This window comes from Myotis daubentonii, chromosome 2 (assembly GCF_963259705.1).
Source record: "Myotis daubentonii chromosome 2, mMyoDau2.1, whole genome shotgun sequence".
Lineage (NCBI taxonomy): Eukaryota > Metazoa > Chordata > Mammalia > Chiroptera > Vespertilionidae > Myotis > Myotis daubentonii.
Genome location: NC_081841.1, coordinates 30,721,052 through 30,747,288, shown reverse-complemented (window position 1 = coordinate 30,747,288; position 26,237 = coordinate 30,721,052). Strand labels below are relative to the sequence as shown.

The following is a 26,237-nucleotide window of genomic DNA, read 5'->3' as shown; positions in this document are numbered from 1 at the left end:
GGAGCACAGAACACTACACCATGCACCTGATAGAATAAAGAACTTTAAACAGTGAGAGAAGGGAAATCTTGTGTGATAGTAAGATTCCTATCATTGAAAATATTCAAACCCAGATCGTAGGTAGCCAATATTGTAAAAACTGTTATGGGCGTACATGAATCTAACAAGTAAAACAACATAAAAAACACAACACTTTTATACCTGAACTTCACCAAGGCGATCTAGCTGCTCTTGCATCTGGTTCCTGGTAATAGTTACATCGTATTCTAACTTATCATATTCTCTCCATGCTCGTTCCAGTTCCTAAAAGCAAAAGAGCTTTCATTATTCTAATGGAGAAATTCTGCTTTTATGTTGTTATCACTGCAATTATCATGTAATTTATATTGGGCAAAATATAAAACACCTTTGCAACACATTTTCCTTTATTAAAAAGTTCCTTACATGTCTTGATTAAAATTTTTCCATGAATAAAAATACTAAATATGCTGTATTTTACCATGTTAGGTTTTCAACAACACAGAAGCCTGACATGAATTTAATTACTTAAGAGTAAATTTACAGTAACGTATAAACCTAATTCGGCTAACTACACAAGCCAGTGAATCCACTGACTCAATATAGACACTATCCACCTACACTTTTCTCCTTTGGAAAAACCATCACCCCCAAACTCTAAAATCATAGAGAAGATTTTCATACTTGGTCTATATCTATTGAATATAGAATGATTCTACAAGTGCTCAAATTACATGATTTCATTCTGTTTCAGGAATGCTGCTTCTATGGGTTGCAGTGACCCTTCCGACACGTCAGAGAGTGGTGGTATGAGGACAACAACTTGATAAACTAAAATAGGGCAGAGACTATATTTTATTAATTTCAGAGAGAGGAAAGGAGGGGGAGAGCAATAGAAATATCAATGAGAAACATCGATGGGCTGCCTCCTGCATGTCCCCTACTGGGAATTGAACGGTGACCTCCTGGATTCATGGAAGGACACTCAACCAACTGATCCACACTGGTAGGGTGCAGGGACAATATTTGATTACTATTTTATCACCAGTTATCTACATGGTGCTGGCACATGTAACATAATCAACAAATGTTTACTGAATGCTGTTGTAAAATGAACTGATGACTCTTGTCTAAGAACCTCCCATGACCAGGAATCTCTTGCCTTGAACTGCTCTGAATGAAGCTCCCCTGGGAAATGTCAGTTTAACAACAGCAACAGTCTGGGGATAGGAAAGAGGGTACTGAGTGTGGAAGAAAGGCTACTGAAAATAATGTTAGTCAAACAAACAAACAGCAATACCTCAAGTTCCTAGAGGATCTCTTCTAAAGGCGCATACTTCAAAAAAATTAAGCCTTAAAAGACCTGCATGCTCACTACTGGAACTGAGCCTGAAACCTGGGCATGTGCCCGGACCAGGAACTGAACTGAGACCTCCTGGTTCATAGGTCAACGCTCAACCACTGAGCCATGCTGGTCTGCCTCCTTAACAGGTTTTAACTAGGTAGCCTAAGGAGCCTATTAAGCAGATTTCACAAAGAATTAAATTTTTAAAAAGCAAAGTGATAAAGGACTAAAGATTTTTATCTGATTTCTATGGTATAAATACTAGCCTTCTTACTTGGCTTCAGCAAAACTCTTTTTACCGGAATAAACAAGGATATTATCTCCTTTAATAAAAATAGCTTCTAGCCATCTTCTAGTGTGTGTGTGTGTGTGTGTGTGTGTGTGTGTGTGTGTGTGTGTGTGTGTGTGTGTGTGTGTATTTATATATAAATTTAAATAGTGGGCTTTTGAAGGCTTCAGGGAGTGTAAAATGAGGATAATGGATCCAATGGCAGCCCAGTGATTAAGGAGGATGGTATTGCCAATCTAACACCTAAAATCTCATAGAAAAGCCAGAGTTCAGGGGGTGAGAGTGGGAGGCCCAAAGGCGCTGTAGAGGCATCTAAATATAAGAACATTTTAGGATGGTGGGAATCTCATTTTTCTTATAGAAACATGAGAAAGAGAGATTGAGAGCTAGAGATTACTTTTCCAATATTTTAGGAGTGAGGAAACAATATACTTTCAGTTTCCATAACCTGGAAAGTCCCACATTGCACTGTATCATTTGGCCCGAGTCCTATAATCCTGTTGAGCCTCCCATTTCTGCCATTATCTCTCGGCTCCTCAAACATAATTACAGGTGGGCAGAACACAAGTCAATAGGTGATCCCAAGAAAAGGGGTGGCACTGGCATGACATCAGTTTCCTTCTAACACCTGGCTGAGTATGTCATTAAAGAATTTAATGGATTATACCAGTACAATGTTAAAATCTTTAAATATGACCTTACTATTTTTTTTTCAAAATAAGATAATATTTAAGTGCATCAAGGCAATTAAAAGGATTTTAATGACTTTCAAATAGGCAATTATCCTAAAACCATAGACAACAGTGCTTGAAATAAAAATGTGTAAAGTTTCAGGTCATACAGTTAAGAGAATGAATGAACTCTTGCAATCTACAACCACATGGATGAATGACACAAAGCTAAGAGTATACTGGTATATTATATAATCATATTTTATTAAGATACAAAAACAGGCAAAGCTAATATATAGTTTAACAGTGAAGTGATGGTGTTTTTGGGAGGAGGCAATAAAATTCAATGCCTTGATATGGATAGCAGGCATATCTGTGCATTTACCAGTGTACTTTTTGGAGAATATAACAGTTTAATTTTTCCATTGATTTTTTTAGAGAGTGGAAGGGAGGGAGGGAGAGAGAGAAACTGATGTGAGAGAAACACAACCTGGACTGGGATCAGGCCTACAACCTAGGCAAATGCCCTTGACCAGGAATTGAACCTGATTTTGGGCTCGATCCCCAATAGGGGAGGCAGCCGATTAAGGATTCGCTCTCTCCTCCTCTCTGAAATCAATAAAAATATATTAAAAAAACACACTTAAAAAATTATAACAACCTCTTCCCCCCTCTCCCTTGCTACGTATTTGTTGAAGAAAATGGGCTCCTTTTTCGGTAGAGGTTCTCCTACTTTAGATTTTGCTAATTAAATTCCTGTGATATTGCTTAGTGTGCTTTTCTGTTTCCTGTATTTCCTGTAAATTCGTAGTTAGATATGGAGACTGTTGTGATTCAGATTTGATTTTTTGGTAAAAATACCTCTTAAGTGTTGCTGGCGACTTTCTATTGCAGCACACCAGGGGGCCTATCACATCTGGCTGTCCCTTTATCGGGGATGTGGCTTAGTAATCACGAAGTAACCAGGGTATTTAACATCCCTCTTAAAATCCTTCAAAGCACAATCTGTGACATTTCACGTGGTGTAAGTCTCTCACTGCTTCCATGCCCCCTTAAGTTTACAACCTTAAACCTAGTTTATCCACTGTAGTCTAAATTCCCCACTTACTCATGGCCCTCCTATCTCCAATCAAGTTTAGAACACAAATTAAGTTTAATGGAAGTCTATACCTGCTACTTAATTGTAATCTCTGTGTCTCAGTTTTCCACTTTTAACACAGTAATAAAAGTACCCACCTCGCCCTGACCAGTTTGGCTCAGTGGATAGAGCGTCAGCCTGCGGACAGAGGGGTCCCGGGTTCGATTCTGGTCAAGGGCATGTACCTTGGTTGCAGGCACATCCCCAGTAGGAGGAGTGCAGGAGGCAGCTGATCGATATTTCTATCTCTCTATCCCTTTCCCTTCCTCTCTGTAAAAAATCAATAAAATATATATTAAAAAAAAAAAGTACCCACCTCAAGGGGGTATTATTCGGATTAAGTGCATGTAAAGCACTCATAATGAACCCGGCAGTTAGTAACTGCTGGAGAAATATTCAGGATTATTACTACGGTTTCATATACTGACAGTTTTACAGTGGATCAATACAGAAGCCCTCTACTAGGATGATTCAGGATGATTGGGGGCCTTTATAACTTGTTTCTGATGCCTGTAATGCCAATTTTAGTTTTTTTTTTATAAGAAAATATAAATTTGATTTCAAGTTCCAGAAAGTACATGTGACTGCCTCGTGAGGTAGAGCAGGAAGTACAGAAGCCCTAGAATCAAGTGTCTGACTTAGACGCTGACTCTGGTCTGACTCTGTTCCTTATTAGTTTCGTCACCGTGGCAAGCCTCTCTCTGGGAAATCCTGAAGCACTCTGCATTTTCTCAGAGTCCTCAGTGGGACCGAAGTCCCGTTGCTCACAGCGGTAACGGACTCAGCAGTGAAACCGTCATTGGCTTTCCCCTCTCCCTCTCCACACTCAGTGCGCTTCCGTTCCTGAACCTCCTCCTAAACTTTCTGAACCCAGTTCCTCATCTCAGGGTCTGCTTTCAGAGGAGAATCCAAACTAAGACAGGTACACACTGAAAAATTCCAAGGTATAACAGACTGCTTTAATGATCTTTCTCACTAATCGTGTTTAGGTAAAATAGAGGTGAGGAGAGAACACCGTGTGCTTACAAGCATGTGGGTGTGCTGGACGGGGCTTATGGAGAGGAAGTATAGCTTCAAGAATTAAATAAAACATAAAGGGAATGCTGCTTTACATGTTTACCTTGTGCTAATCCTGGTTTTATCTACCTAAGTAGCCAACCAGGTGAGGAGATGTTCTCTGAAACCCAGGTTTGATCATTGGATGCCTTAATGTTATGCCTCTGATGTTCTATTTTTTTATACCTCAGAAGGTAGATTTGAACCAATGCCCTGAATCAATTGTGAGAGAATCAGAGGACTCCTCTGAGATTCTGCTGCCATAAATGTTAAATGAAATTTAAATCTAATCAACATCCACTGAGTGTCCACTATATGCCCAGTATGACGCTATGCATCATTTGTTGCCTTCAGCTGCTAATATGCGTTAACTTTACATAAAGGCACAAATGAACACAGTTTGTATTCTATGCAGTAAGACATGTCTTAGAAGAACATACTGAGGGTTTGTAATGATCACCGAATAATGCTGAAGGCAAGGGGAAAGAAACAAAACAGAAAAGTGGTTATATAGGATAAAACCAGAAAGTGGGCTACTAAAACATGATTAATATCTATTAAAACATTTTTAATAAACCTCCATCAGTGCTGGAGTTAACCTTGGGATGGAGCCAATTCTAAGCCCCCTAATGAGATTTAAGTGCACATCCCCAGAATTCCCTAACACAGACATCAATCATGAAATAGCTTCCAACTAAATTTTGATTTGACTCAGGTCATCACAGAAATACTGACGTTTTCATGAGTTTGGCACTGATAGCTCAGCCCCATTTCCCTTTCTAATCTCATATTCCGGATCCCTAAATTCCCAGCCAATTCCACTTCTTGCTTCTCCAGACATGTCTCCCACATTCTCATTTCTGTGCTGTGATTTAAGGACCACCTTTCATATCCCCTTTCCTCCTATCCAAATCCGACCCATCATTAATTGATTACCATCTTGTAGACATTTCAGGTGTACTCATTTTCTTTATGACTACACTAGAGGCCTGGTATACAAAATTCGGATCCCCATGGGGATTGGGCCTACGCTGGCAGTCAGACATCCCTCTCGCAGTCCAGGGACCCCTCGCTTCTTACCGCCTGCCTGCAGCAGAGGTGGGAGAGGCTCCTGCAACCGCCGCTGTGCTCGTCCGGTTTCTGGCCGAGCAGTGCTCCTCCTGTGGGAGCACACTGACCACCAGGGGGCAGCTCCTGCGTTGGGCATCTGCTCCCTGGTGGTCAGTGCATGTCATAGCGACTGGTTGTTCCACTGTTCGGTTGAATTGCATATTAGGGTTTTATTACATGGGATTATAAAAATCTACGTAATCTAGGTCTTCAGGTCTATGGTTAAAAGGTCGGATTTGTGTTAAGGACACAGCACTTCTTAGTTTTGTAACGTTGGCAAATCATTCAGTTCAATCAATTCATCCAATTTTCAATGCACATCTTAGAGTACTGGATGCTACAGCTAGAAGGTTCTGATTTCAAGATCACAAATGAAAGAATATTAAACTCTTAAAAAATACACCTATAACATTACTGTGTAAGTAACAAACATTAAATGAGATAATTTAAATAACTATAACTTTAAAATCAGGGATAAGTATCCTATATAATAAAAGGCTAATATGCAAATCGACCGAATGGCAGAACGACTGGTCGATATAATGTACACTGACCACCAGGGGGAAGACGCTTAATGCAGGAGCTGCCCCCTGGTGGTCAGTGTGCTCTCACAGGGGAAGTGCCACTCAGCCAGAAGCCAGGCTCACAGCTGGTGAGTGCAGTGGTGATGATGAGAGCCTCTCCTGCCTCCAAGGCAGCACTAAGGATGTCTGACTGCCATCTTAGGCCCGCTCCCCGCAGGCTCCTGGACTGTAAGAGACCCCCGCCAAGTGCATGAATTTTGTGCACTGGGCCTCTAGTATTAAATATTAGGTATTTAAGAATCATAAAAATCTAAGTTTTGATTTAACACCATGCTATATTCATTTAAAAATAGCCTGTTTTTTTTTTTTTGTTTTGTTTGTTTGCTTTTAAATCCTCACCTGAGGATATTTCCCATTGATTTTTAGAGAGAGTGGAAGGGAGGAGGAGAGACAGAGAGAAATATTGATGTGAGAGAGACTCACTTATTGGTTACCTTCCACATGAGCCTGCAACCAAGGTACGTGCCCTTGACCAGAATCCAACGTGGGACCCTTCAATCGCGGGCCAACTGAGCCAAACCAGCTAGGGCAAAAATAGCTCATGTTTGGGATACTATTTTAGTGTTTAGAATTGAAGCCACATTGAGACTCTGGAATCCTGCCAGCTTGAAAAGACCTTTCTTAGTTAAGCTGTGGACCTTCTTAAAAGGTAGTTGCTCCCTAAAGAGTCCATTGAAACTACAGACAAGGGTGTGGTAGCAGCTTTCTGAAACAGGTGGCTTTTGCGAGGATTTCTCTTTCAAAGGGCTGCTTGGGCAGGTGCTCTTACTATGTTTAGAGATGAATGCATATAGGATCTAAAGCAGCCTGTGTAGACTCATAAAACACTTAATTTATAAACTGTACGTAAGACTTTTAGATTTAGTAATGCCAAGAGACTCTTTATAAAGCGACAAGACTGTGGGTTAAAAGGTTCGGATAATGATATTTCTTACTGAAACCTATCATCTAAACTTAGATTACACTGCAGCTATGAAGTAAAATGTTGACAGGTTCTTAAAAGCATTTCACAGGTGCCTTTTACTGAAATGGTTGGTTGAGTGAACCTAATTACCACCTTCTCAAAATTATCCCTTAAAGTTAAAGTTAAAAAAATATTTATTTCCTTACTATAATAAATCTAAACATATTTAAAAATTTTCCATTTGCATAATATATAAACAGGAGTATTTATCTCTTACGAAAACTATTTCACAATAAACAAGATGCCTACTACTAATTAGAGAAATGAAGACCACCCTTCATTTTTTATATTAATAACAAATTAATATCTAGTAATAATAAATAAATTCTAAAGATAGTCCAACCAAACAGAAATAGGTAAAGAAAAAAACTGCCTAATATTTCAGGGAGATTTAATAGGAAAACAGAATCTGCTACTTACGGCAGTGGCTCGAGAAAGTTCTCGACATGTGCTAAGCAGCCCGTTTTGTAAATCATCCCTCTGCAACACCACAGTCTGGATGGCTGCTGGGTTATCGGCATTCATTTCTATCTCTTGGCTGGCGGAGAGCAAAGCTTGCTCAAGCGTGTACTATTGTAATAAAAATAATTACATTTAATGTTCTGCACCATGGAATTAATTCTTTTTTACTTCAGTTATTACAGTGTCCCAATAATAACCATATAAAGTGACATCAATTGTAGATAATAAACGTAATTGTCCTACTTTCTCCTTGTGGAGTTGCTGAAGTTTCTCTTCCAGAGCATGTACCACTTTATCTTGTTCACAGAGACGGCTTAACTTGGCCTAGGTTGTAAGAGAAGATACCTTTTGTTAGCAATTTCCCCTCCCTGTAACTGGAGGTAGGTTAGTTATCACTCCTGTAACTGGAGGTGATTCTAACAAGAAAACACACTTAAAACAGCTATGGAATACCTAATTGTGTCAATCTTTAATTTTTTTTTTTGGTCAATCCTCACCCAAGGATATTTTTCATTGATTTTAAGAGAGAGTGGAAGGGAAGGGGAGAAAGAGAGAGAGAAACATCAACGTGAGAGAGACACATCAATTGGTTGCCACCTGCACGTGGTCTGACCAGGACTGGAGACCGAGCCTGCAACCAAGGTACATGCCCTTGACCAGAATTAACTGGGGATCCTTCAGTCTATGGGCAGAAGCTCGCTCCATCCACTGAGCCAAACCAGCTAGGGCTCAATCTTTATTTCAATGAATAAAATAAACACTTAAATATAGCTTATAAAAGATAAAGTGCTTAAAAAACATGCATATAAAGTGAAAAAACATATTATATAACGCATTGTATTACATAATATATTATATTATGTAACCTAAATTAGCGGTCGCCCACCTTTCGGACCTCATGGACCATCGTTGGCGACCGCTGACCTAAATGATTCAACATATTCTTAGTAATCAAGCAGTCACTTTAAACAAATCATTTCAACATGGTTAAGATTTTTTCCCCTACAAACTTTAAAATACCAACTGGATACTATTTTTGTATTTTTAAAACTAGAGGGCTGGTGCATGAATTTGTGCATGAATGGGGTCTGGCTGGCCCTATTGAGCAGGGCCTGCCAGGGGGAGGGAACGTGGAAGGTTGGTGGGCTGGCACTGTCCCCGATCAGGGTGGGGGGGGAGGGCTACAGGGGGTGGAGCAGGTTGGGGGAGGGGCCGAGGGCGATTGGGCCCCACCCCACCCCACCCCTTTAAATTCCAGGTGGAGGAGATAATTTGCATATTAGCCTTTTATTATATAGGATTATGCTGTTATGTTCTTAGAAAAGAATATAAACAAAATATTGCTTCTAATTGTAACAGTGCAAATAAAAATATTGCTAGTAGAGAAAAATCGCTTTCAGTAGTTTTTTTAAAGAGAGGGAGGGAGAGAGAAAAACATCCATGTGACAGAGAAACATTGAGCAGTGGACTGGGGATCAGAACCTGCAACCTGGGTATGTGCCCTGACCGGGAATAGATCCCACCACCTTTTGGTAAGATGGGATGATGCTCCTCCAACTGAGCCAACCCGGATAGGGCACTTTCAGTAGTTTTAATGCTTTAAATTCTTGGTACTACCCCATTTTTTTAAATTATGAAAATATCAAAGTATATGCTAATAAAACTTCAATACCACAATAAACTGGTTCTCCACTGGTCTGAAAATAAAAACCTTACCCAAACTGTAAATCTGTCCCAAACTTTGATGCATAATGACAAACAAGAAATATGAGATTTCACTTTCTTTGCCATTTATCGATTAAAGTAACTACCTTCTCTTTGTTAGACAAAACTCAGGTCATACCTAATGGGATATAGTGGTTTCCCCTTATCCATAGGGCATCGGTTCATATACTCTGTTTTTTCCTGTACATACATACACTTTTATAGCTTCACTTTGGTATATCTGAATTGCCAGCATCACTACTCTTGAGCTTTGGGGATGTTATTCAATTAAAATAGGGGTTACTTGAACACAAGCGTTGCGATACCTCGACATTCGATCTGATAACCGAGATGGGTACCAAGTGATGAATGAGTCGGTGGGGAGTGTATGCAGCAGGGAGGAGATGACGGACAAAGGGGTGAATTAATCACCTCATAGGCAAGATGGGTGGGGTGGCATGAGATTTCATCATGATACTCAGAATGGGAAGAAATTTAAAATTTATGAATTGTTTATTTCTGGAATATTTCATTTAATATTTTGGACCTGGGTTGACTGCAGGTCACTGAAACTGCACAAAGCAAAACCAGATAAGGGGGAACTACTGTGAACTGAAATGAGAAAGAGGTACAATTCAATGAATAAAAACCAGGGGAAATGAGGGAAGAATGAGATATAAATAAGTAAGACTGCATGGCAAGCTATCGATCTGAAATATGATTAAAAAATATGAAATTTAAATAAAAAAGGAAGGAGTGATAGAATTTGTAGAAGTGGATACTTTATCCAAAACATTTAGACAATTTTACTTTGTCCTCAGTCCTACATAATTTTTAATGAAATAGTATTTTACTTTCACTTATGTGATTATTAATATATTTGACTGCTAACTATGTGATTATTAATATATTTGACTGCTAACTATGGGAGTGAAGATTGCTGGAGAATAGATTCAATCTAAGTGCAAAAGAAGAAAATGCTAATTCATTTGATGTCATTTTGCAGGGCAGAAAAGGAAGAGGGATTTTTTTGTCATGCTTTATTTACAATGTTTTGGCAGAGAATATGACAGCACTGACAATACACAGCAAAGTAATACTTACATCAATATCTACTTCGTCAGGTCTGTATTTGTATAAGGTGCCTCTGCATTCATCTTGTGACAGCTATAAGGAAAAATGTCATATAGCAACTTTAACACTAATATTTAAAAACATACTCATTTAGTCTATAGTTAATATTTTAGGTTTATATAACAATAAAAATGGGGTTTTAATGATTCTTATACTTTCAGAAGTTTAATTCAAACAGAGATCATTACAAAAATAGAAAAATATTTCACAGTGATACAATATGCAAGATACATAAAAATGGTGTTAACTTCAGCTTATCAAACAAAATAATAAGCTGGTCACACAAAATTATATAGCACCTTACATTTTCCATTTGTAAGACACACATTTTAATGAAAATTGACAAATACAATTGTAGCAACTATATTGAATCAAATAATTTGAATCAGGCATATTTCAACGTCAAAACTGTCCTTCACAGTATACACATAATCACACAACTGTGTATGTGTACACTCAAACGTCAACACATCTTAGTACAATTTTACCAACAAAGCTTATAACATATTGTATACAGATACATAATATATAAACACACATACACAATATAGACTTATCTTGTTCTTCTGTCTTAAGAACTAAAAGATAATGGAGGAAAAGTATGGGTTTAATTGAAAAGAGGAAAAAATCATTCAAAACCTTATAAAACTGAAAACCTATATTATAAACTATGAAAGTCAAATTTCATAAAAAAACTTATATATGTTCACTGACAACATTTGTTTTATTATATTGTAAATAATAATTATTCAGTGTATTTAAACATGGTTTCTTCAGCTTCTTCCAAATATCTTTTGGTCAAACAAATGCTCATTTCTGGTTGTGCTTACCAAGATTTCAATAGCCACCCCCGTTGGTTATACACAGATCACATCACAGCCTCTGCAGGCAATATTTCACTGTCTCTCTTGTTTTAAGAGTTTATATTGACTGTTAGACAGTAACAAACACACAGTGGAAAAATTTAATTGGGGCTCATTGCATGTTTACTAAATGGTACACTTTTTCTCAAAGTGGGGATGGGAGTAATGTATCCCCAACTACATTCTAGATTAGAAAATTCAATTTCATATATACACATACAAATGTATAAGAAAGTATAAATTATAAGTATATCTGCCCTTTCTTTAATAAAACTGCTTAACAGTTACAACTTTAGAAGGAGGCATAATTTAAATAGCAGATAATTTTGAATGGATCTGGAAATGTGGGAATCAGGGTAAATGTCAGCATTCCAAACATATAATAATCATCCTGGATTTCATGTTTCATTTCAAGACACGACTTTCACGTACCTCATGCAAATGAACCCGTGACAATTTAAGAATATGCACAGTGATTGTAAACCACAAAACTTTCATAGAAATGAACATCACATGAAAAATGAATTTAATGACCAAAGTCAATACTTGTGTACTATATTGAAATAAAGATTGCTGAATATGTTCTGAGGAGTGTCAATTATCATTCTAAATTAAAGCACCTAAATCCAAGAAAAGGATGTATACTCCTATCAATGAGAAATAAGTTTTAAAATGCTTAGATCCATGACAAAAAATGTAAGTAATATGACAAAATAAATTTTTTTCATTTATAAGAATTAAAAGATATAAAGCCTTTAGATACTAAATGTTCAAATATACTTTGCTTATTTAATATTTAAAGTTAAATGCAGAACAGCTTTACTAAACAGTGGAATGTGTAATTTGAACATAACTCGTGGACAGTGCCACATCCAGATTGAAATATGAATTGTATCCTACATCCCAGGGTCAACAGCAAAAAGACTAGTAATTTTAAATGAAAACTTAGTAACCTGTAATAAATATTTTTGATATGGGTATAACATTTTTATCTACGGAATATTAGTCAATTCATTTTCATAACAGTTGGCATAGTATAAAAAAGAAAAACATGTACTGCATAGTTATAATTTTAGAATGACATATCCTTATACATATCTGAATATATTATTTACACAAATTAAATTTTTGTTGTACCTAAAAAGTATCACAGAAAAATTTATTTAAACCTTTTATGGAATTATTCAATAAAGATATTCATTATTAGATATCATTGTTAGATATTCATTATTGAGAAAACTCTTAAAATAATCAACCTTCCACTATCCAGTGCTTTTACCTGTCAGAAGAAGAGTATAAGAAAACAAAATTATCCTTTAAATAATTAATTTTTAAGCATGACCGATTTGTCATTACTGATAACTGCTAAACTGTGCTTAAGAGAAGATGTATATAATTTATTAAAAAAACAATTTCCACCTAGAATTGAAGAAGTTTGTTATTTAGTCCTCAATACGAAAACCTTACTACAAAAAAAAAATAATTTCATTAATATTCAGATTAAGTAAAATTCTGCATAAAATAATGTTTCGTGGCAATACTTTTTACCATTTTTCAAAGTCATCTTTAGAAAAAAAAAGAAAAAGTCCCCCAAACGTCCTGGGTTTGCAGTACTTCAGCAACATTAGAAAAGCAAATAAAAGTGGCCATGTAGTAATTAGATGAGCTTGAGCACTGCTCCAGCTTCAATTAGAGAAGTTGTGTTATGCAAACTTGACCGACTGTGTAGGATATGTGCTGCATTTTATTTAGAAAGCCAGAACTTTTTCATAAGGTATCTAATCATCTTTAAAAAAAAAATGGCTTGGCATTAAGCAAAACAAAATTAGTTTTGTCCATTAAAATTCAACTTTCTACAGTATCCCTTGTTAAGTATGTAACATATATATATCTACACACAAACCCCAAAAATGATTTTTGGGGAAATATTTAATAATATTAGACATTACACCTTATGCAGACTCAAAAATGCTCACAGGGCTGTAAGTATTTGCTATTGGTCTATATCTTTTAAAACAATTATTTATCAGGTGATTAATTTCACTGATTAGTTATATTATAAAAACCCTGATACAACAATGTAATTATTAAAGACGGTAGAATAAATACAGAGGAATTTTAAAAACTTGATGCTTATTTCTTTAACATTTGTTTTGATTCAGTTTTCGGTCCTACTTATTTGACTAATTTTAAGATAATTACTATCTAGGTAATTTCTTCTTCTAAGAAAATGCCAACATAAAGATCCTCCTGAAAGAAAACTCGAACAGGGTGCTTTAGAGTAACAGGTCATAAGACATTATATTGTCACTGTATTTTCAGCTAAACTCAGGAGCCATTAATACAGTATTGTAATGCAATGTCAAAAAAGCATAACAGTGTTCAATGTAAAGTCTGATAAAGGTTTCCTCTGGATAATAACATGACAAAGGAAATCTGGAGGGAAAAAAAAAATCTAATTTTAATTTATAACACATAGCTTGAGAAATGTGGCTGACTATAACTGTCATCCCGTAGCAATGGCCTTCAAAAATTAAGCACTTTCCCGGTGGCAGATTTAAAAAAAAGCGACCACCTGGACAGTGCTGAGGGTCAACAGCGACTGCGCAGCAACTGGCTGCCCTTCGCATGCCCAGTCATGGCTGTTGCTATCAGACAGTCAGATCTTCCTGTTCTGATCAATTTTAGTTCTCTTTTTCTTTCCATTATCAATATGAGGAAATATATTTATATAAATCTACTGTTCTTTCAGTATTCAAGGTCAGTGATCTGATAAGACCAATCTCAGATATCCCCACATTTTAAAAAAAACTCCAATTAGAAGTTTTAGTGTGACTGAGGACTTTCAATCAGCAATGATGTCTGCATCATCAATGCTGATTAGCAGCCAATATAAAAAAGAAAAAAAAAACCAAACCAAACCGGAACATCCAGGCTAGCATTCTTATTAACCTAATAAAACCAAATGGCTTTGACCTCAGATCAATGTAGCGTTATATAAAACAATAAACCAATAGCATTGACACCGAGAAAGGTATCGACTCCAGAACAAGTGCTGAGGTTCTTGGGTGATATTTTGGAATGGAGTGTGTAGGTTCGTTAATCTGGTGACTTTCAGAATGGAAAGGTTCTGTTTTCTTTTGAAAAGTAAAGCTGTTCAACTTTAAATATTAAATACTTTATCTCTTTATTGCAAATGAAAAACTATGCTCCATCATGAAATATATGTTAAATGTTTTGAAAACTGCTCAGAAATGAGTCACCCCCCCCCCCCCCCGACTGTTGCAGTTTCACAGTTGCAAGGCCACAATGCAGAGACCCCAAGGTGACTAAAGCAAACCAGAGGCCTTTAAAGCCAGTGTGACCTCCAGGCACTTAAAAAACAACAGCAGATGTTTTACATATTTTAGTCAAAACATATATTCATTTTTCATGTTAGTTGATTTTCTTCTTCTCTACGATTTAAGTAACTAACAGGTCATAGGCCACAGTAATTTGAGAGTGTTGAGGTGGAAGAAGCTGATGTTGCAAAACACACAGCTAAGAACATTTAGACCATGAAATAAAAAAATAAAAAAGTGGATAAGAATGCATAAAATGACTTCTTTTGCAGATCTGCAGATTACCAAGGTCCTAAATGAAAGCCAGCCAACTACGTGGTATATATTCCGAGTTAGGGAAAAAGAATGAGGAAAGATAAGGCTATCTTGATAACTGCATAAGGATGATAAGAATACAGGGAGAAGATACTCCCAGTATGTTGAGAAATGGCCAACTGTTGGTTTTACCAGACCACAGTAGAGAAGCTACATGTAAAGAACTTCCATACAAATATCACCTATTCCTAAAACATTGGGTGGGGGTGGGGAACTGCTTATAACATAAGGAAAAAATTTTTTTTAAAGTTTTTCCTAAAAATCAGTTAAAATGTTTTTACAGTTAATCAGTATTAATGGCAATATTAGTAAAAGTTTTGCAAATGTACTGCAGACCTCCAAGTACATATCAATCAAATACTCTGCACAATAACTTCAGGAAAATGGCACACTCAATATTCAACAGCAAAATGTTCAGCGAAGCCATGCTAAGAATACTGCAGCATCTTGAAAAGCATGGATGAATTGCATTTTCCCAAGTAGACAGAAACAAAAAATGGAATAAGAAAAACACTAATGTTATGAGTAACTCTGAGGATAAACCAAAACTGTCACTGAGGGATTTTGCAGATGATAAAGCGGTATCATTCACTGTCCAAGACCTTACTTGCTGGTACAGTTGGGGTCTTAGCGCCGAGTTCTCAATCATTGTGTGAACCATGGTGATAATAGGTTCATTTTCTTTCATCTATTTCAAATCAGGAGGAGCATACAGCAAACATCAGTTTACAGCATAGCTAGATTTGAAAGACGACACTGTAAATATAGCCTCTACTTTAATATCTTCCTAATAGTGCAGTTGTTTACATTTTACCCCACAGTTGTACAGATCTCGCTTATATAAACCATTCTGAATATTAAATGCTATAAAATACATTCAAGGTCATACCAAAAAAAGCGTACTAAAGACAATACTGCTGCAACTAGGTTTAACTTCATCATAAATATAATCAATATAGTCAATTCATAAATAATCCTACGTATAGAAAAGATGATAAAGCATCATGATTCTAAGGATAAACTAGAGGGTGACAACCAATGAACTTAAAAGGAGAAACACAGCCTCATTTGATTGATTAATCAGTAAAAGAGCTTAAAATGATATTCAGTTCTTTATAAGATTAATCAGAAAATTTAGTTCTCTACAAATATTAAAATTTTAATATCATAAGATATCCTGTCACTTAGATAAGCACACATTTTATTAGAGTTAATCTTGGCAGACATTTATATATACTCTATTTTGAATTTTCTCACAGTGCAACCATATGTAGGATTATTTCAAGGATATGCAAACTAAAATGTACTTAGCAAAGATTCAATGTATCCCCGTAGCTCTGAAAAAGCTGAACCCAGGTCTCACATTTCCAGCGATGTTGTACTTAATTACTGCCTCTAGAAAAACATTTGTTTTAGCAGGCTCTGGACTCAAGAGTGAAAGCATTCAAGAGACAACCATGCTCTAGCTGGTTTAGCTCATGGATAGCGGGTTGGCCTGTGGACTGAAGGGTTCAGGGTTTGATTCTAGCCAAGGGCACATGCCCAAGTTTCGGGCTCAATCCCCAGTGGCGGGTGTGCAGGAGGCAGTCGATCAATGATTCTCTCTCATCGTTGATGTTTCTCTCTCTCCCTCTCCCTTCCTCTCTGACATCAATAAAAATATATTAAAAAAATAGACAATCATCATAATGTATATAGAGTTAAAGGCCAACAGAGTTTACACCATTTGTAAGCTGACAAGTCTGTTTATAATTGCAATTTGTGACATTTAGTTTAAATAATTTTAATCCTCCATATTATAGAACATAAGCATTTCTATCATGGTTAACCAATGCTATTTTTACTGATTTAGCTAAATCTACAACAAAAGTTTAATAATCTTAAGAATAATAAACACATAAAAGAAGTAAAAAAAAATAAATCTTAAAAACTGTGTAGCAAGACAAGTTTATATTCAGCCTAGTTACCAAAGTTTCATGTCAATAAAATGTTTTGTTTGTCAAGTTAGAAACTTCCTGTGACTGGTTTAAACTACTTTTTAAAAAGTTTTATTCAAGCTAAATAATTTATTTTTAAATGTTAGTCCAACTAGAGCTTCTATATATCGGTGGAACTCAAATCTACACATCAGTTAACCTCAAACTTCTTTTTCCTTCCCCCAATATTACCCAACAGGGACTAAGGCATTTGTAGGTGACATCTCATGCACACAGGAAACAATGCAGCACAGGTTATATTTAGTGTCGGAAAGTAACTTATAAATAGAAAACTATAGATAAAATAGTACAAATACCTTAAGTCCCTATTCATTTTTGGTATTATGTAATGTGAATTTTCAAAGCAATCTCATCTATACTTGTTATTTTTCAACAGCATGCCACGGAAATAAGACAAAAGAGTACATGACTCACAGATTACTGGGGGTGGGGGTGGGGGGCGTGAAGGTCATGGGTATGAAAGTTGAAGTAATGAGGATCAGATAGAAATGTAAAGGATACTCAAGGTCAAACTGAAATTTTTCACTGAGTCTTGGATATCTGGTACTACAAATGGGCCTCTGTGTCCCATAGCCAGTTCTGTCCACAGGGCTTGCTCCTTTAAGTGGAGCTCCAATATGGCACAGTCAATGACTAGTGTTCATACTCCAGGACTGAGGAATTTACTTAAAAATGTATTTAAAAAGGACAAGGGACAATATGGTTTCTGCAGATGGGTAATGAGGCTTGATTTATTTAGTGGAAAACTTTTTTTGTTTTAATCCTCACTCGAGGATATTTTTCCATTGATTTTTTTAAAACAAATTATTTTTAAAATATGTATTTTTATTAAATTCAGAGAGGAAGGAAGAGGGAGAGATAGAAACATCAATGAAAGAGAATCATTGATCGGCTGCCTCCTGCACACCCTCCACCGGGGATCGAGCCCACAACCTGAGCATGTGACCTTTACCAGAATCAAACCTGGGACTCTTCAGTCTGCAGGTTGATGCTCTATCCACTGAGCCAAACTGGCTAGGGCTCAATTGATTTGTAGAGAGTGGAAGGGAGGGGGAGACACACACACACACACACACACACACACACACACAGAAACATCGATGTGAGAGACACATTGATTGGTTGCCTCCTGCACATGCCCCGACCAGAGCTGGAATCAAGCTTGCAATTAAGATTCGTGCCCATGACTGGAATTGAACCTGGGACCCTTCAGGCCGTGGGCCAATGTTCTATCCACTGAGCCAAACCAGCTAGGTATACACATGCATATTTACTTTGAGAGAGTAAATATGCATGCATATAGAGGGAAGCCATGGGTGAGGTTTGGAAATGCCTGTTTACTTGACATGTCAAAGATAATTAAATATTAAGTTACTAAGAAGGAATCACTGCAAAAGCAACTGGCTTAGGAACAGAAAAACTAAAAGCAAAAATAATGTTTAAAATATACCAACTGCAGATTGTCTCAGAGTTGCTTCTAGAATAGACTTTTTAATTGTGAAAAATTTCAAACATATACATCAAATCCCAGAATATTTGAATTAGAAGGCCTCTCCTGGAAGCTGACAATTTAGTACAACGAAGGACTGAAAATGTTTGCAACAATTATTTTGAACTGTGGGAATGTGGATTATTATTTTTTTCTATAGTTCTCTACATTACCCAAATTTTCTCTGCTGAGTAGATTCTGCTTTTCTAGTAATAACAATAATGATTTAAAAATGTACTGAAGAGTCAAGAATAATAATACATAAACAAGAAATATACTATGAAATTATTATCCTCTAGCAAATACCCCTTGGTGACGTAAAGAGGTAAGGAAATGTGTTCATATCATGTTCAATCCTGGAGTCCTCCAGTGTAGTGAGGCTCTGATCTACAAAACAGTTCTCACAGCCTTTATTTTAACTTATGAATCTACATCCACATCCAAAATGTATTGGAGGAAATGTTAACTAATTAATCAGTAAGCTCCCAATGCATTTGCAAATACATATGACTATCTTATAATACTTCTTTTTCTTGTTATTACTGGCTACTTCAGAAACTGAAGTTCCAGTTTATATAGACCAGTGGTTTGTAACCTACACCAGGATCACTTGAGGACCTTAAAAAGAATACAGTTGTCCCGATTCCCAGATAATTCTAACATAAATCTTGAGAATCTTTGCTGTAGACAATATCATTAAAATATCAAGGTGGCGGGCTAGTCTAAAGATTCCTTTGGGAGAGGTAACTAGGATGTTCTCAGGGGTTAAAGTAAGCCAAATGTAATTTTATAATAGTGAGTGTTCCTCAGCTCATACACCCTTTGGAATCGCATTTTACCCAAGGTGAAGAGATGGGATAAGACAATATGCAGAAAGGCAGAAGCAGTAGGACCATCTCAGACTTCCCTTGGGCACCCACCCACCGAGCGCGTGACTCTCAGGAGGACGGGTAGTGGGCTGTAACAATGGTCTGCGCAGGTCCTTTGTGTCACCACCTCACTCCTTGTACATGACATGCAACAGCTGAAGCCACTTCATCACCATAATCAGAATCCCATACAAGGCAAGTTTGGCCCTATTAGACAATTTCAATGATCTGACCAAACCTTCACTCTTTGCAGATTTACTGGATCGGAAATAGCAGATCTGCTTTGTCTCCAAATATATACTAGAAATAGGCTAGTGGTTCCTTTTGCTCAATTATCTCTGAAATACTCCATGTTTTAATATTTAGAGACTGTCTTGTTTCTGTAACTTACACTGAAACCGCACATTTTATCTGGCTTTTGCTACATAAACTTCCTAATAGTTTTTGAGTTACAGTACTAAAGTCTAACCTAAAATAAAAAATACAGAATGTTCCATGAGCTCTTTGGGATTTCGTCTTTAAGTTCTTGGAAAAAGGAATGGTTAACAAATCTCTTCTGGTTTGAATACAAGAATCCTAGACAGCATTATGATAATGGCGCTAACGGCCGACATGCTTTAAGGAAGGAGAGCAAGAGAAAGACTAATTAGTACGCGGAGGATGTTTAATAATTTACTTGGGATTGAATTAAATGCTTTGCTTCCTGCTTTAATGCCTTCTTTGAAGTAACAGGTAATACAGGTTCAGGTTTCAGTTAATTGCTAAATTATAAAAGGCCCATTATTTTATAATAATAAAAATGTATGATTCAGACATTCCATTATTTTCATAATTAACTTCAGCAATTAAACAAGAAAACGTTTAAGCGGAAACATCTTAAAATTACACCTAGTTAGGCCAATGCATTTCTGCTTACAATAAGAACACCTATTTTTACTTCAAATTATAAGTTCAAGTGTTTAGAAAAATTACCTAGAAAATCTGACACTTGTGTCTAGCTTCTTTCTTGGCTCTGAGATAACCTGAGTAATACTGGTATGAATATGAAGCATCCTTTGCTACTATAAGAAATATCTTGATTCAAAAACTCATCACCAAAAAACCTTTTCAACGTGATTATATGTAACTAGGTCACACTCGCTAGGATCTGAAGCAGAACTTCCCAACTGACACTGTGGGCTGGGAAAGGGTTACAGGGTGTGGAGATAGGGACCATCTGAGTCCTCAGTGGGCCTGACATGCTCCCGACAGGACCTCCTCCAGTGTCTCTCAAGGCTGTACAAATATTGTCACTCCCTCCGTGTGTCATCCATTGAAAAGGCTAGAAAGCACCAAGATGGTGTTTGAGAAAAACTAGACTTCTTCTTTCTTTGGTGTTCCTGGTGATTATTATGCTCAGTAGTTCTCAACCTGACTGGAAAAACAAAAAACAACCTATGGAAACTTAAAAATATATGCAGGGCTGGGTGGAGCTCTGGCAATCCTGACTGGGGGACAGAGAGCCTGGAGTATTGGACACTTCTGACAGGTAACCAGGCTTGAGAATCAAGGTCCCATCCTGGCACTAAGGCAAGTAATTGAGGACTAATTTAGCCATCACCTTTAAGGAGTTTTTCAAGGTCCTAATGGACCTTGAAATGCTGGTCAGGATTCTCGCACAACTATCAAAAGATGAAAAATTTCAAACAAATTATCTGAACAAATATTGCTTCTAGCGTAAAATATTCTCGTCACTGTATAAGATACAGCATTAAGAGACTTAAGCCCTTTAAGAAATAAACTGAATCTTCTTAATAATATTAATGGACTCAGCAGAATCAAAGGGGACCTGGGATGTTAGTCAGGAATCCAGTTTCCAATCGCCAGTTCTATTATTCTAGCGACTTCTACTAAATACTGGTTTCCAAGTCTCTTATTGCTATAGAAATTAGACCAGCTACAAATGCAAAAGGAACAGGATATTGTAACCCATGAGATAAATGTGCCTGAATAATTTTTAGGGGGAAGGGTAGGAAGGAGAATAGCAGTGAGCAGAGCCAACATGTTCATTCAAATCTTATCCTTGGAAAAGATTAATTCTCCAATTTCCTTTAAGAATAAGAAGTGGTTAAGAAATAGCTTAATTACTAGTTTAAAAGTTCATTTAATAAATCACCTGGAATAGCATTGTCCAACAGACTTTCCTGTGATGACAGAAATGTCTATATTGGTGTGGTCCAGTATTACAGCCATCAGTACAGGTAGCTCTTTCATCTTTGAAATGTGTCTAGTGCAACTGAGGAAATGACTTTTACAATTCCAAAAACATAACTAATTTGAATGTAAATTTAAATAGCCACATATGGCTAGTGGTTAACACATCAGACAGCAGGTCTAGAAATTCTAGACCAGTAAAATAAGTATAATTCCCCCCACCCCCCACCACCCCCGATCTGGATCTCATTCCCAGGAGAGGAAAACCGCTCAAGCTCTATCTTGTAACTGAGTTTCCTTGAGTCTGAATCTGTGCTGACAGCTTCTTCTTTTTTTTTTGAACAAGCTTTTGTCCTTCCTTGATAACCAATGAGAAGGCCAATTTCTGTGCTGTGATTTTTAAATGGAAAATGGACTTTTCCAGCATTCTTAATGACATCTTAGGAAAAGAATTTTTAAGTTGGGAATCTGTTTTAAGAATAGCAAAAAACCATGATAGCCTAATCACTGAAGAATCCATTTCTTAAGAATGTCCTCCGGTGTAGATAATCAACTCTTCAGATGTGAGGCAAAACTAAAAAGCTAAAGAATTTGACATGCCTCGGGTGAGGCTTTGAGGAATGCAAGGGCCTTTGGACAATGACAATGGAAATGCCTTCCACTCTCACTGGGGCACATCTGAGAGTCCCAGAACCTGAGACTGAAGGCTGACTGACTACCTATTGAAACCACTCACTGTTTAACAGGAAGCAGGGAAATGTGAAGTGACTTTTTCAATAGAAAAATGTAAATAAGTCTCTTTATAACTGGTGGGTCAAAGTATGGAGGTCTATTTGAAAATTTTAAAGCTATCAGAATAAACTGACCATGCTATATGTTTTCTAAAAATAAAACCTGGGAAGAATGTTACAATTGCTATATATTCAGAAGAATCAGAAAGGAACAACAAATTGGGAAACTAACACAGGAGTCAAAACATATCTGACATTCCCTTAAAAGAAAAAAGAAAAAAGAAAAAAGCACTTCTAAACTGGCTTCAGAATGGGGAGAAAGCCCACTTCCTGAGAAACATGCAACTCCCATGAACCCAGCACAACATAATCTTAAAGGCTACCATTGTGAGATAGATATATACCTGTGTTATATTTTGAAAAAAACTCTGAAGGTCTAAGCTAATGTCTTTATAAATCATCTACAGTGAGTTTCATATATATATATATGTTTATGTTTTTTCATTTATTTCAGAGAAAAAGAGAGAGGGAGAGAGAAATAGAAACATCAGTGATAAGAGAGAATCATTCATGGGCTGCCTCCTGCATGCCCCCCTAATGGAGATCGAGCCCGCAACCCGGGCATGTGCCCCTGCCGGAAATTGAACCATGACTTCTTGGTGCATAGGTTGATGCTCAACCACTGAGCCACACTGGCTGGGCCTTTGCAAGTGTTTTAACAATACCATTTTAAAGGGACAGAAGATACCAAAGTGGAAATCTTATATCTCTGTTAGTAAAATAAGATATCTGTTCTGGCCATGGTTATCTACTCTAAAATATATCTGAGCTTTAAATCAAAACTGAAATATCTTCTAGATTTAAGGATCTGGGTTTTATTAATACAATTGTATTCTTACTGAGTTATAATTGGTACTGAGTAGCAGGATTCCTGACATTAATTCAAAGACTTATCAGCTTATATATGTAATTAAAGAAATAATCATACCCTTAGGTTAACCCTAGGAATGTTTTTGGCATTTAGGTTCAACTTTATTTCCTTCCTGGGCTTTAAAAACCATTTATGAATTCTTACTTTGTAAGTACTAACATGGTGCCCTACACTGAGCTCCATAAATCTTTGCTTAATAACTTTCTCGAGAAAAAAAAATACAAAACTGAACGGTTAAGCATTTTAGGAGGGGTGGGGAAATTCTGTTTTAACCAGGAACTGATAGTCTTCAGGTAGCAAAGATCAGCAGCCTGAAACAGAACTACTCTAAGTTTAAGAACAACTCCGTTAATTTAAAAAAAGTCAAAGTTGTTGAAAAAAATAAAATAAAATTCATACCCTAGTCAGTCTGGCTCCGTGGATAGTGTGTCGGCCTGCAGACCAAAGGGTCTCAGGTTCGATTTGGGTCAAGGGCACGTACCTCGGTTGTAGGCTGGTCAGGGTGCGTGCGTGAGGCAACCAATCGATGTGTTTCTCTCACATCAATGTTTCTCTCTTTCCCTCTCTCTTCCACTCTTTAAAAATCAGTGGAAAAATATCCTTAGGTGAGGATCAAAAAAGTAAGTAAGTACTTAAAAAAAATTCACTAATACAAAGTATTCATCCTAGCTCTGTGGTTTTAGGCAAGTTCTTAGAACAGCCTGCATGGGAATAAGGTCATTAAAACAGAACGGGGTTAAAGGCCACATGAGGCTATGGAGCAGAAGCCACGTGGGATACTGGACACACAAGTGCTTTGAAAATTGTAAAATGAGAGTCACGCTGTTAGGATGCACAGATACTGGACAGGTGCACAGGGAAGAGAAAGGGCGTGCTTTTGGAATACTCGAGAAACGGGGAGTCGCAGGCTGGAGGAAAGGGCTTACAGGGGAAGAAGCGTTTCACAGGTTGGGGGGTGGTAGTGGTGGAGTGGTGGTTTGAATGACAAACCAAAACGAAACCTTATTTTGCGGGGAACAGAAAGCTTGCGAAATTTCCCGAGTTAGACGAAAGACATGTGGCAGGTGGTTTCTGCACTGCCAATATTTGGTGACTAATTGTTGGGGAAGTAATGAGGGCAGAACTGCCAAGTGGAGCTCTCCATAAGCAACCAGAAATATGTAAATGAAACTGCTGAGAGCGAGAGTTTGTTTGAGACACCTTTTCTGCATGGGGACCCACTGGGTGCTCATGCATGTGTCACGTCAATGTGCTGGCGAGTTCGTCTTTAGGGGAAGCCCTTGGTCAGTGAAGGGTGAAAGCCAGTACAAATGCTTCCCTCTGCTATTGCTCAGCTGGGTAATTCTGCAGTGTTTCTATGCAGCTGTCAACAAGAACCAGTCAGATGAAGCTCAAATTGCCTACTGCAGCTGATAATATATCCCCTCCCTCCTTGCTTACTCTCTTCACTCCTGTGGTACCACACCCCAAAGTAAACTTTCTGCAAACAAGCCCAGATCACAGGCTCTGCTTTTTGGGAGACACCCAGGGGCTAGACTGGAAAACAACAAAGAGACAATTAGTAAAATGATTGGGTAGATGAATCTTTAGAGAACACCGAGAGAGATTAATTCCTGGTAAGAAGCAGGAGAACCATGGTAATATGATGTAAGCACTGGATAGGTCAAGAGATCAGAGTACTGACACACATACACTGTCAATCCACGTTCTAAATTCTATTCTATCCACTGTCTTAGAATTCTGCCACTATGATGTCACATTCGGCCTAAGAATTTTCTGGGTGTCAGCCCTTCCTCTGCCCACTACTTCTATGATCAAATAATCAGAGGAAGGGGGAGGCAGGAAAAGAAAAAAGGAGGCATGGGATGTGAGGGAAAGAGAGACAGTATCGTTCTTAACAGCCAGGCATAAGAAAATACAGAGATTCAGTACCATGTAACTAGTTTGGGTTAGCAAGTGTTAAAGAACACACGTTCACTTTTTAGTTTCCTGGGTTTGCTTTTTCCAAATGCCTATTCTACATCGCCTAGAAACTTTACCACGTGGAGCTCTCAATCATCCTTAAAAATAGAAGCTCCAGGACCCCTTGAAATATTAGAGAAAATGGGATCTTGCTTAATAGCTCAGTAGAATGAAGTTGCTGAGTTGACATGAACAATGAAAGCCATCAAGAATCTTTTCAATCATCTTGTTAGCATTTCTTCCCTCAGAGGGAAGCTGTCTTTCATGAACACAAAGAACAAAATGCAAAAAAGTTCTCTGGGATTTTTACCTCCAATGGTTTCAGCACCAATTACATACACCCAGCGAACTGTTCCTTTTTTGCATTTTCCTTGGCATGGTATGTTTAAAAGTGGCCAGAGTTCCTGTCCATAGAGTTTTCTCATTGTGGTTTCTTGAAAGGATTTAGAAAGCATAATGATAAGGAATGTCTTCGGCAACCTATGGTAGAATATCAGATTTCTTTCAAAAGTCACTAGTAGTTTTAGTATACAGTTCATAAAGTATTAATATTTACTAGAAAATCATATCATAAAATCTGAATGTTACTATGAAACTTTGGCAAATTAAAAAGTTTAGCTTACTCTTCAAGATGTTTTAGAAGTTAGTATTAAGCAAAAATGATTTTCTTATCCTCCCCACAAGTACTTGATAGTACTTTTAAAAAAATGTGCTGATAAAGCAAGATAGAAGAATTTAGCTACTAACTCTTGTGAACCTTAAGCATTTTCATGTTAACAAGGAACAGCATAGGCATGCTTAAGCTGTACGTTTTTTTCCGTCTATGATGGCAAACTGGCTTGTCATGAGAAACCTCCAGCTCCTCCATGAGAATTTAAGGATAAGGTCCGTTAGCCATTTGGTGTTAGAAGATTGAGAAAACAGATACAAACTGAGTCATTTCCAAATGGAGTTGGAGCTGTCATTCCAGAGGAAGGCCTTGTACACCTCTTGCTCCGTGAGCCTTTGGAATGTTTGAACTGGGCAAAATAACCTTTGAACTGGGCCAAACCAACATTGTCTTCTAAACAA

At 37.3% G+C, this 26,237-nt stretch overlaps 1 protein-coding gene across 14 annotated transcripts in view; it reads right to left on the bottom strand.

Moving 5' to 3' along the window:
• PLEKHA5 (pleckstrin homology domain containing A5) overlaps window positions 1-26,237 on the bottom strand; it is a 220,327-nt gene that overhangs the window by 24,261 nt on the left and 169,829 nt on the right. For 8 of the 14 annotated variants that reach the window (XM_059682324.1, XM_059682329.1, XM_059682314.1 and 5 more), the window contains 6 exons: window positions 15,602-15,682; window positions 11,018-11,053; window positions 10,446-10,508; window positions 7,881-7,961; window positions 7,596-7,745; window positions 202-303 (listed from right to left, as the gene is read on the bottom strand). In XM_059682324.1, the coding sequence (XP_059538307.1) occupies window positions 202-303; window positions 7,596-7,745; window positions 7,881-7,961; window positions 10,446-10,508; window positions 11,018-11,053; window positions 15,602-15,682 (513 nt within the window). Of the gene's footprint in view, window positions 1-201; window positions 304-7,595; window positions 7,746-7,880; window positions 7,962-10,445; window positions 10,509-11,017; window positions 11,054-15,601; window positions 15,732-26,237 lie in introns of those variants that run through there. The other 6 variants (XM_059682315.1, XM_059682318.1, XM_059682321.1 and 3 more) reach the window with 2 other exon arrangements.